This window comes from Sinocyclocheilus grahami, unplaced genomic scaffold (assembly GCF_001515645.1).
Source record: "Sinocyclocheilus grahami isolate Dianchi unplaced genomic scaffold, SAMN03320097.WGS_v1.1 scaffold517.1, whole genome shotgun sequence".
Classification (NCBI taxonomy): Eukaryota; Metazoa; Chordata; class Actinopteri; order Cypriniformes; family Cyprinidae; genus Sinocyclocheilus; species Sinocyclocheilus grahami.
The window spans coordinates 1,240,081-1,253,179 of NW_015505696.1; the positions used below are offsets into that span (position 1 = coordinate 1,240,081).

Below are 13,099 nucleotides of genomic sequence, written 5' to 3' on the forward strand. Positions count from 1 at the left end.
AATGATATGTTTAAATGTACTTCATGTTGTTGATAACAATGAATGGAATATATTTTCTTTCTCTTCGTATTTTTATATCAATATGATACAAGATTGTCATATTTAAATCAATGTGATAAACAAGTTAGTTCTAAAGTAATGTGAATAAAAGTAATCAAAAGTAGCCTGATTATATTACCTTAAATGTGTAAAATAATGGATTACGTTACTGACTACAATTTTTGTCATGTAAATTGCAATCAGTTACGGACTACAATTTGTAAATGATCTACCCAGCACTGATTACTGTAACAGTTACTGTATTAGTCTGTAAATGTAGGCTACTCTGAGCTCTTCGTTACTCAGTGAATCAGCAAGTGTTTATGGGTGTATCTAGGGAAGTGTGTAAAATAAAGAATTTAGAGCAGGAGTCAAAGAGAAGTTCAGCTCAATTCAGGCACATGGAGTCGAGTTACAGCATTAGCATTGATTAAAGTGTGCAGTGTGTTGAGTGTACTCACTGCCGTTTCCCGTCATGCATTATCATGCTAGCTGAGGTTAATATCTTGTGTTTTGGGATTTCTTTAAGCCTCCTAAAGCACCACACAGCCACAAGTTTCACTGGATTTTTCTATTTATTTCCACACTGCTGCTGCTTAGTCAAGCTGATCTGTCTGGATTCTGACAGCTGTCCAATCGCATATTGCACAAAATTTGTTTAGAGTTGATTTCAAAAGCTATTTGATGACAATGCAGGCATTTTTCTGTCCGCCTGTGGAAATAGGGTGAGCTGACTGAACGGATACAGACACAGAATAATCGTAATAGCAGTGTTTAACACAGCTTTGATGACAAATGCCAGATCATTAGCATGTATATAACCTGAGAAATGTCACAGATATATTTGCATTCGTTTGGCATACGATAGCATGTCAGAATATGTGCTTTAGTAGCAAAGACACTGAGAAATACATTTCAAACACCTTTTTCATGTTAAGGATGATAAATAAACCAGGGCATGTGGCAAAAACACCCCAGAGATTTCAAATGCAAGGACTAAAAATGTCTGCATGGTTAGTTTTTTTGCCTATTATCTAACATCTAAACCAGTGCTATTTTAGTATTATTGCAAAGGCAGACATTTCTAATTTACCTTGTCTTTTTTTAAGTATGTTTAAGTAATTCATTTAATATTCAGATTTAATTTCAGTTACCAAAATAAATGTTTTTAAACGTTTTAGTTAACACACTGACCTGAACATATATCATGATATTCTATAAGGCCTGTATGCTTATAGTTTTAATATTGGTTTAGTGTCTTTGCAGACATCACAGTAATCGGTAGCTAAAATCACTTAGCTCTGAAAACACTCTTAACTAGACTAAACAGTATAGCACTATATGATATAGCGACTGACTACAAACCCAATTCCAAAAAAGTTGGGACACTGTACAAATTGTGAGTAAAAAAGGAATGGAATAATTTACAAATCTCATAAACTTTTTATTAAATTTGATTCACAATAGAATATAGATAACATATCAAATGTTGAAAGTGAGACATTTTGAAATGTCATGCCAAATATTGGCTCATTTTGGATTTCATGAGAGCTACACATTCCAAAAAAGTTGGGACAGGTAGCAATAAGAGGCCGGAAAAGTTAAATGTACATATAAGGAACAGCTGGAGGACCAATTTGCAACTTATTAGGTCAATTGGCAACATGATTGGGTATAAAAAGAGCCTCTCAGAGTGGCAGTGTCTCAAAGTCAAGTCAAGATGGGCAGAGGATCACCAATTCCCCCAATGCTGCGTTTTTGGAATCGGGTTTGTATTATTAAAGCGTATTCTTTATTGTGTTTATGATCTTGCAATATTACAGCTCTGTTTGTATTGGGATGTTGATTGGATTTTGACAACTTTTATTGTTCAAACTGAGAAATATTTACAGTTTTAGGAAATTCATCTGAAGTCGAAATTGACAGCACACACGTTTCTGTTGTGTTTTAGATATAATTGAGTCTCACTGGCTGTTAAAATTAAGTGCACTGAGCTATACTGCCGTCAATTCACAGTAATTAATGAAAGAAAACACATCTCACTGTTCTTTTTTGGATCACTTTAGATGTTCACGCACATGTATGGTTGCCAATATTATTATTATTATTATTATTATTATTCACAATCATAATTGTCAGGAAGCTGAGAATGCATTTGTTTCTTTTGCATTCTCAGCTCTGCCCCGTCCTCCAACATCTCTGATCGTCACGGAAACCACTGCCACCAGTGTAACTCTAACATGGGATTCTGGCAACCCCGAACCCGTATCCTACTATGTGATTCAGTACAGGGCCAAAGTCTCAGACAACGGCTTCCAGGAAGTAGACGGAGTGGCGTCAACGCGCTACAGCATCGGTGGCTTGAGCCCGTACTCTGAGTATGAATTCCGCGTCATGGCAGTCAATAACATCGGCCGCGGGCCGCCGAGCGGGGCGGTAGAGACCCAAACCAGTGAACAGGCGCCCTCGTCTCCTCCACTGCGCGTTCAGGCCCGGATGCTGAGCGCCACGACCATGCTGGTGCAGTGGGAACCTCCAGAGGAGCCCAACGGACAGATACGAGGATATCGAGTGTACTACACGCCCGACATGCACTTCCCGCTCAGCACATGGCAGAAACACAACACAGAGGACAGCAGCCTGACCACTATCTCCGGCCTGGTACCTGACATCACGTACGGCCTCCGCGTGCTGGCCTTCACCTCTGTGGGAGACGGACCGCCCTCGGACATACTGCAGGTTAAAACACAGCAAGGAGGTGAGATATGTGCCATATCATTGATTGTTTAATGAAAGTGAGCATGTGATATCAATATCCGTGTTATTTTAGTTTTAGTTTTACACTATTACAGTTTTTAAATTATTAATTAGCTTTTATTTTTATATTTTTATTTTATTATTATTATTTCATTTCATTTTTAATACTCCATTTCATTTTTAAGGCATTCTGTTATGTGCTTTTGTCATTTTTATTAGTTTTTGTTCTTTTTAAATATTTCTGTTTAGGTTTAATTTAGCAATATCAACTATGTTTTTGATATTGATTTTACCTTCTTATATATATTTTTTAATGGATTAATAATAATAAATAATAATATATTATGAGTATTTATTTATGTTTGTTTGTTTATTTGTTTGCAAAATAATGCTTACAATCTGTAATTTTATATACTGACTGGGCATCAATATCAGTGTTATTTTAGTATTATTTATATGCTATTATAGTTTTTATTGAAACAATTAGCTTTTATTTTTATATTTATATTTTATTATTATTTCATTTTAATTAAATTTTCAGTTCTTTTTGTTTCAGAAATTTTATTATGTGCTTTTACAATTTTGTATTAGTTTGTTTAATTTTTAAATATTACTGTTTAGGTTTAATTTATTTATATTTCAATATTTTTTTATATATTTCTATTTTTATTTATTAATAACTTCCACTTAAACTTTTTTCAGGTAGTTGCCAAGGTAATATTTCTTTCTTTATTTATTTTAATTTATATTTTATTTAAGCTTTAAGTTAACAAAACACTTTTTTTTTTACAAAAATAATTCTGGTCAATATGGGCTGAGAAAAGAAGAAAAGATAATTCAACAACATACCTAAATGAAGATTATTGAAAGACATTACAAAAGTTAGCTTCAAAAGTCAATATAATGGTGTGATTTAAGTGTATAGTAAGACAAACTCCATCCTTGACTGCAGTGCCGGCGCAGCCCACTAATTTTGAAGCAGAGGCAGAGCTCGACACCCGGATCATGCTGTCATGGCTGTGGCCCGTCCAGGATCAGATCACCAAATATGAGCTCACGTACTGGGAGGCCGGCACTGACAACAAGGTAAAAGCAGAACACAGCTAAGATCATTGACTCTATGTGAATGGCTACAGTAAGTTCACTATGATATTATTAGCACACTGCACATGCTATCTTTGCCGTTTGCAGTACGTATGCAGAATGCAAGTTTTCTATATGCATGGAATACCTGGATGACTTACAGTATACAATGTAAAATACACAGCATGAGCTCACTATGCAATCATCTTAAACACATGACTCTGATATCAGCCATACAACTATGTTTTTTTTTATATTGATTTGACCTTCTTTTGTCTTTTTTATGGGCTAACAATCATAATATATAAATATTTCATTTATATATGTTTACCAAAAAAAATTGCTTATTTTTATATGCTGACTGGGCATCACTGAATTTAACATGCAATGTTGGTTATGTGACAACAATATTTACATATACATTTTATTTCTTTGATTTAATTAGCTTATATTTGTATATTTTCAGTTGTGTGCATTTGTCATTTTTTTAAAATATATTTATTTTTAGCTTTAATTTATATTTATTTCTACTTAAAACTTTAGTTGCCAGGGCAACATTTCTAAATTCCTTTTTTTTTTTTTAAGTATTTTTTTTGTTACCTAAAATTTTTATAAGTTTTAACGATGACAACACTGCATTTTTCAGTGCAGTTTGTTGCATACTACATACTGTTTCACATAAAAAAAAGACACTATAAAGTATATACTATGCAGCATGCAGTTGTACACTAATAATGCATTCTGAACTATGTAACCTGTGTGTGCCTCTCACTCTCTCTTTGTCATTTATCCATCACAGCACCATGTCATCTTTTACCCAGCTGGTTCATATGCTGTTGAAAGCCTGAAGCCAGACACACTCTACAAGTTTACTCTAGCCGCGCGCTCTGAGATGGGACTCGGGGTGTACACACAGTCCATAGAGGCTCGGACGGCCCAGTCCAGTAAGTGTCAACTGTTCACTAACTCAAACTATGACCATCTTAGACTTTGACCATTTCTTAGCAGCTCAGTACTGGCCTAGTCACTTGGCTAAAGATTGTTAGTAAGGTACGTTACTTTCCATATTTTTCCATTTGTGTTGTGTTAACCATACTGCACCATATCACTCACTTATGAGACATTTAGTGCAAGTGTTTACAAATAAGATTTGACCATCAAAAGCACAATATCATCTTGAAATATTTACTACATTGGTACACAGCATGCATGATTATTTTTAGCTCAAGCCGGGAAAACAGTGAAATGCTATAAAAGTGTAGATTAATGTATGTCACCTTAAATGTACTAAATTGTTATTTATCTTGTCTTATCACCATACAAAAGACCCTGTGTTTTCCAGAGCAGAGCAGCACTGGCGTCTGTTTCATACACAGCATTTCAGCTGCATCACACCGGCTTTTGAGTGTCAAAGTCTCAGAAAGTCCTGGTTTGTGGTTCAGAGTCCGTGTAGAGCTGCAGTGACCGTGGAGTGCGACACACGCTGATTGTTTGTGTTCTCGGTGGCGTCAGAATGACGCAGTCAGTACGGCTTAATCTCTGTCCCCATCTTCCTCCGGCTCCAGAGATATGGTCCAAAGCTGAGATATTTATGACAGCTCCTCCGAGAGCTCTCCTGCTATTCAAAGCTATTTGTTAGACGTGTCAGCTTTGAGAGGTTTGATCTAAGCCGCGGCTTGGTTCCCATAGAAACACTGGCTTTTTCTTTACGTCCCCGAGTCCATCTTTTTTGTCCTAGCGTCTCTGAGTCACGGTCCTCAAAGACCTGAGACACCAAAATCCCTCTGTCTTTCTGTCTCTGTAATTCTGTGCCAGATCCTAGTGAGCTGCCTCACTGCCTACATAAGCAGCTACCTTATTAAGGGAGCATGTTAACCCAACTTGTAATGGGTGACTCATTTAATACACTTCACAGAGAACACAGGAAGTTTTTGAATGTTCATAGTGAAGTTAAGTCACATATATTTTGCATAGCACTTTACACAATACAGACTGATTCAAAGCAGCTTCACATTAACAGACAGGTTAATAACAGGTTTAATGTTGTAAGAGGCATCATTAATGAAACCAATTCAATTTCAGCTATAAAGCAGCTGTACAGAAGATAATACAGTCATTATTCAGCTTAATTCAGTGAGTGCAGTTAAATCAATAATATTACTGAATATTAATTATTTTAAACCCCGTTCGTCATGTTTCAAAAGGGAAAAAAATGTTCCTATGACTCCTTTACTTGATGTTTTTGTTTAAAAAGCAGCAAAAGAGCAGCGTGAACACTTTAAAGTCAGCATGAAACAAATTGTGATCATTTCTTCCCTGTTGTGACTTAAATCAGAGTGAAATGGCTTCTCAATCTAGAAAAAAAATGTAGGGCGGGACTTGATTTTGTCCATCTGGAATTGATTGGATCATTGCTGTTTGCTAATTGCTGTGATCACACATGAATTTTAAAAAAAATGATGTGCATATATAAATGAGTAAATACTGCAATATCACATTAAAAAATAAGAACTGTCCATTTTGATTTCATGGTTACTTTAAAAAAAAAAAAAAAAGTAATAATTCATCCAAAAGTGAAAATTGATTCAATTAATTTTCATTTTTTGAATGATTTATTCCTGTAATATCCTGTCTAGGTCGGCAGCTCACTATGCTTGACCTTTCACACCTCTTTATAGCTTTCTCTCACTTCATTCTCTCTCATTACCATCTGCTCCGTTTCTTGCTGTCTTTAATATTTTGTATTCATTGCTTTTTTCTTGCTGTCTTCTTTTTTTTCTCCTCAGTGACCAGTGTCTCTCTCCTCTCTGTTTAGTTTCTTCACTTTTCTCTTTTCCTGTTGTATTTCACTCACACTTTCCTCTGCTGCAGCTGACAAATAAACGTGTTCTCTTTCTGTTTCCTCACTTCATTCTCTCTCATAACCATGTGCTCATTTTCTCATTTCCCTGTATTTATTTTCTCACTATTTTTTTTCTTCTCAACTCCCACTTGAATTTCAGATGTGTCTCTGTGTCTCCCTGTTTAATCTTGTTTTCTCACCCATTGCTCCCACATTTTCCCACACTTTGTCTTTTCTCTCTTCATTTCCTCTCCTGGTTTCCTCAATCCACAGGTGTAGACCATCTTATTCACACTCACGGATATGTTTCTTGTTTTTCTGTGAGGAGTCGAACCTATTTTTTTCCTCGGAAGCCATTTTCCACCTGCTCTGCTGAACAAAACGCAGGAGCGATACGGTTATCACATTTTCATAGTGCTGCCGCATACGTACTCCATCACTGATATCGTTCAGAAAGGCCAATATGTTATGTCTGCTGCTTTTTCAGTCTGAGTCAAGTATTCCAGAGAGCCGTGTAATAATCCTACTGTATATTGTTTTAGTTTGCCATGTTCTCAGGACGGGATAGACAGGAGCGGCGGGATTTTCTGTGAACTCAAGTGATTTTAAAAGTAAATCGATAGAGCATCTCAGACACTAGACAGGCCATCAATCACATCAATTACATGTCTAGCCAAAGTGTCAGACAGAATGTATCTGTTATCTCTGTCATACTTACACAGATACAGAGTAGAAGTGAGCCATCAATCTCGGCTTTCACCTCAAAACACAATATTTAGACTACAGTATGTGCAGACTTTAAAAAAAATAAAATAAATAAGGCAGTATTCACTCTTATAAAGAAAGGTTCCAAAAAGTGTTTTAAACTTTTAAAGTTGTATTGGTGTGTAAAGCAGCGATTCTCCTCTACGGGGACTTAAACAGGTTTCAGATTTTATTGACATTAGAACAAATCAAAATAGATGAATTGTGATTCATTTTTTTCAGTTTAAAGAAAAAAATCAAAATAATGTGTGCAAGTCTTGTGTATCAAGATTTGTGTACCACTGCTTCAAAGACCCCAGGGCTTCACTTTGCATCTTCTAGCAGACATACATACTACTGTTCAGAAGTTTGGGGTTGGTAAGAAGTTTTTGAAAGAAGTCCGTTCTGCTCACCATTATTTGATTAAAAAATACAGTAAAAACTGTAAAATCGTGAAATATTATTACAATTTAAATCTACTGTTTTCTTTTGTAATACATTTTTAAAATGTAATTTATTCCCATGTTGCAAAGCTGTATTTTCAGCATCATTACTCAAGTCTTCAGTGTCATATGATCTTCAGAAATCAGTAATATTATATGCTGATTTGCTGCTTATGAAACATTTCTTATTGTTTAAAAAAGTTGTGCTGCTTCAGATTTTTGTGGAAACCATAACACATTTTTTCAAGATTCTTTGATGAATAGAAATATACTTTTTGTGTAACACTGTAAAATTTTTACTTTCACTTTTGATCCATTTAATGCATTCTTGCTGAATGAAATGAATACTTTCTTTCCAAAAAAACCCCCCAAACTTTTGAGCAGTATCCTTTAAATCAAAGCATCATTAAGTCAATTTAGAATCCTCCAGAATGGTGCACAGATACACATTTATATGTGTGTTTGCCTGTATTTGCCAGCTCAAGAATCCTGGGTTCTTCAATCCTTGAACTCAAGTTCTGCAAAGAACCTTTATGTTCTTTGCTAGCCGGTTGCATAAACTTGCATACAAGTTAGTCATAACTTTAAATCAGTTACATAAAAAGGTAGACTATTTGAATCTGAAAAATAAGATGATTACCCTATGGCAAACTGCTGGTTAGTCAGACTGGATCTTAAGACATACAGATGCTAAGTTTATGCAACTGGTCCCAGCTCATGTGTTCCTGCACCCCTTTCCAGCCCCGTCTGCCCCCCCACAGGAAGTGCACCTGATCAGCCTCAGCTCCACCAGCATCAAGGTGAGTTGGGCAGCTCCTCCAGCCGCCAGTCGCCACGGCAACATCGTCAGGTACTCTCTGGCCTACCAGGCGGTGTCAGGCGAGGACCAGCAGCGTCACGAGGTCAAGGACATCCCCGCGGATGTGTCCAGCTACGAGCTGGAGGGGCTGGAGAAGTGGACGGAGTACGTGGTGTGGGTCAAAGCGCACACAGACGTGGGGCCCGGCCCAGAGAGCAGCAGCACCCGCGTCAGAACCAAAGAGGACGGTAATGCTCGGCTCACTGGTGCTCCAGATCTGCTCTCCGCACCTTCTAACTAGCACCACTGAGTCTCCAAACTCACCAGCACTAACTCCTCGTTCTGGGTTTCCTGGCTGAACGGCATGAATCGATGCCTCCCTGTGCGATTCTCTCTCTTTCTTCTATTGCGCTGGAGTTTACGCCTGCTGTTCCTCACTCTTCTGTTATTAATGTGTGGCTCTGGTGCACCAGACAGAGGAAGCGAGAGAGCAGGAGCTGGGCTCTCTGTCTCTATAGTGGAGTGAGAGTTCAGGACAGCGCTGAGGTTTTGTTCTGTGAGTCAGTCTTCGCTGTGCGATGAAAAGACTCAGAATGAGTGGGCGAACTGAGAGTTTCGGTGGGGTTCACATGGTACATTGAGACGCTCGCACACAGAAACACAGATCTTTATTTAGAGAAGCCTCTTATAGATGTAGCTAAAACAATTATTACTATTACTGTTAGCCATATTTAATATGAAATGGGTAGAAAAATCCCACAGTCTTACACAACTGTTCAAAAGGCTGTGTTTATTTGATCAAAATACAGTAAAAAAATATATAGTAAAATTATTACAATTTAAAATAACTTTTCTATTTTCATGTATTGTAAAATGTAATTTATTTCTGTGATCAAAGCTGAATTTTCAGCATCATTACATGTCTTCAGTGTCACATGATCTTCAGAAATCATTGTAATATGCTGATTTGCTGCTCAAGAAACATTTCTGATTATTATAATGTTGAAAACAGTTGTGCTGCTTCATATTTTTGTGTAAACCGTGATATATTTTCTTTAGGATACTTTGATGAATCGAAAGTTCAAAAGAACAGCATCTATCTGAAATCATTCTGTCACATTATAAATGTCTTTACTGCCTCTTTTGATCAATTTAATGCCTTTTTAAATAAAAGTGTTAATTGCTTAGAACACACACACACGCACACACTAAAAACACCCAGGACACACCTGATTGTGTGTTTGACATTGTTTAATCATTCTGATTGAAGAACATAAGTGACTCTTAGAAGGTAGCCTTTTAAAGAGTCATTTCTGTTCTGAATAAGGAATAATGAGATTCATTGTTTTTAATTAGCATGACTAGTTTTGTAAGTCATGCTGTGCCACATTATTAAGGTGAATATATAAGTGAGTTAATATCATACGTGTCTAGGAAGGATTAAAATAATCAATGAGTGTTTATTCTGTTACAAATAAAATGGGTTACAAATGGCTTAAATAAAACAGAAAAGCAGCACTGTTAAGGGAGATAGAAACTGCCACTGCAGGCAGCACTGATAGCAACCACTCAAAAAAAAAAAGAACACTTGCCTCCAGGAAAAAGAGACATACAGAGAGAGAAGAGAGGAGATGGGATATCAGAATTTGATTGACAGGCTTAACAGACAAGGGACATGTACTTCCGGCATTCACCTGTCAATCAAACCACTGAGCCCAGAGGAGACAGAAACATGCAGCATTAAACGAGCCCCACATATGGACAAACACACATACACATACACTCAGAGTATGATGTAACTACATTTTTACATTTCATGAAGGAAAAGTGAGTGGTGTTTGCTCATGCAAAACTCACAGCTAAGATGCTAGGATGTTGTGGGCATTACTAAGCGGCTGTCGGGGTGTTCAGGGAAGTTGCTAAGTGGATACTCACTGGCCCAAATCTAATCTCTGTGATATTCTGCTATCTAAATATGAGTCCAGTTTCTCCTTCAATGTACGCTACCATTTTTTTAAAAGAAAGTATTACTTTATTCAACAAGGATGCATTAAATTGATCAAACGTGACAGTACTTTACATAGCTGCAAAATATTTTTTGTAAAAATGCTTTTTATTCACACAAATAATTCTAAATGTTTCAATATGAAGCAGCACGACTGTTTTCAACATTGATAATAATCAGAAATGTTTCTTGAGCAGCAAATCAGCATATTAGAATGATTTCTGAAGAATCATGTGATACTGAAGACTGGAGGAATGATGCTGAAAATTCAGCTTTGATCACAGAAATAAATTACATTTTACAATATATTCAAATAGAAAACAGTTATTTAAAATTGCAATAATATTTCATAATATTACTGATTTCACTGTATTTTTGATCAAATAAATGCAGTTTTGGTGAGCAGAAGAGACTTCTTTAAAAAACATTAAAAGATCTTACCGACCCCAAACTTTAGAACAGTGTAGTTGTTTACTCTGGTGTTGATATACACTTGCTAGAGTGTTCTGGGTGGTTGTTTCTGTGCTATTCTGGTCTCTAGATATAGCTTGAATCTTTCCTGCAATGTAAGTCTGTGGAATGTTTTACCGTCTACAGAGCAAAAATGGTAAGATTGATTGCTTAAAACAGTAAAAGTACATCTTATGTAAGCCTATATTGAGCCAAGCATGAGCAATAGTGGTAGTGATGCTAAGCTTAGCAAGGAACAAAACTCTGAACGAAAGATTCATGCAGGCCTGGGGCCTGTTTTAAAGTTGATGCACTTAACTTTATATGCGTTGTTCAGTTTCATTTCAGGTTCTTTTGGAGGGTTATTAATCAGACCAAAATGAGATAAATCAAGCTATTGAGTTTTCTCTTGCATATTCAGGCGAGAATAATGCACTGCGGTGGCTGATAAGGCTTTAACGGCGCTGACTGAAAGTGAAAAGGCGAGGCTGCAGGTGCAGCCATTGATAAATTAGCTGTGTTTTTTATCTGAAAACTTTTTCATCGGTTCTTCTTACCTTTTCCGCCCATTCAGAGAAGCTCGCTGACATCCATATTCATCAAGCAGAACTGCTGCGACGAGACCGTTCGTTAGTGAATCTCAGACAGAACAGAGTGTTTTTTTACAATTCTCAACCTCTTAACTTGTGTATTCTCATAAATCAAAGCACACACTTTGGTTTGAGGCGTTCTGAGCTTGATAGTTTATTCACCGCAGTTATTTTTTAAAGCAGGAAAGCAAAGTGCCGGGCTGCTGGGTGAATGAGTAGTTGGAGCAAGGTCACGGCACACAGGATCTGAATGCATGCTGTATTCTCACAGAAATGTACTGTACTGCCTTATAAAAACAGCCCATGTGTTGTGCTGCATATTAGCAGCTTGTGATTAGATGCTGTCTGTGATGCGTAAAGCAGGTCTCAGTAGACCACGTCCTGTTTTCACACTTCCTGCATGAGGCTGGGCTGAGCCTACCTTATGGGCCGTACGGCGGTCTCAGGTGATCTCTGATATTTATGATATTATGGATCCGTCGCTCTTCCCGCCAGCACGTGTGTAATTTCCCTGCGATATTGCCTTCGTGCCTGGAACTGTGGGTAATGTGCTTTAAGAGCTGGAGTGGCATGAAGTGGCTGTGAGCAGCGAGCATAGTGTGAACCCGTCCCGTCCGGTTCGTCTCTCTGCAGGCGTTTCCATGGAGACGAGAAAAAGTGAAAGTTGCGCAAGCGTGAGACGGCGGAGTCAGACGTCAGGATGGAGCGGAAGCAGATGGAAGATTTGAGGAGCAAAGTCTGCGCTTTTATCCCTCAAAGGAATGTTATGCGTTCAATTTGAGTTAAGCACTATCGACAGCACTTGTGGCATAACATCAATTACCACAGAAAATTTATTTGACTTCTCAAAGGTTTTGTATTGTTTTGAAATTCTGATTAATGCACTCTCATTAAAAAGCTGTCACTGTGGCAGAACCCTAAGGTACAAAAGCTGAAATGCACATCTTTGTATTTTATTTACCCCTGTGAGTACCTTAAAAATACATATTAGTACTTTAAAAGCACATGATAGTATCCAAAGTGTACATGTTAGTTACCTTTTTAAAGGGTACTGGCCCAGTGACCGTTTGTACCTTTTTTTCTGAGAGTGTGTTACACTTACAAAGTTAGTACACTGTTCTAGGACATAAATATTAAAATTAGAACTGCATAATTATTCAAAAATAATAGTCTACATAAGTGGTTCTCAACCAAGGGGCCCCAAAAATGGCTTAAAATTGTTTAAAATAACAAGGTTTAAAATATGCTAAAACAGATAAAGATATGAGCTGAAATTACATGTGTGTATATATATATATATATATATATATATATATATATATATATATATATATATATATATATATT

General features: G+C 36.9%; 1 protein-coding gene across 1 annotated transcript in view; it reads left to right on the forward strand.

Annotated features, from left to right (window-relative positions):
- Window positions 1-13,099, forward strand: part of LOC107554866 (receptor-type tyrosine-protein phosphatase F-like) — a 90,650-nt gene that overhangs the window by 12,579 nt on the left and 64,972 nt on the right. Inside the window, exons 5-7 of the mRNA XM_016237504.1 lie at window positions 2,216-2,797; window positions 3,749-3,882; window positions 4,679-4,823. Coding sequence (XP_016092990.1) covers window positions 2,216-2,797; window positions 3,749-3,882; window positions 4,679-4,823 — 861 coding nt within the window. The remainder of the gene's footprint in view (window positions 1-2,215; window positions 2,798-3,748; window positions 3,883-4,678; window positions 4,824-13,099) is intronic.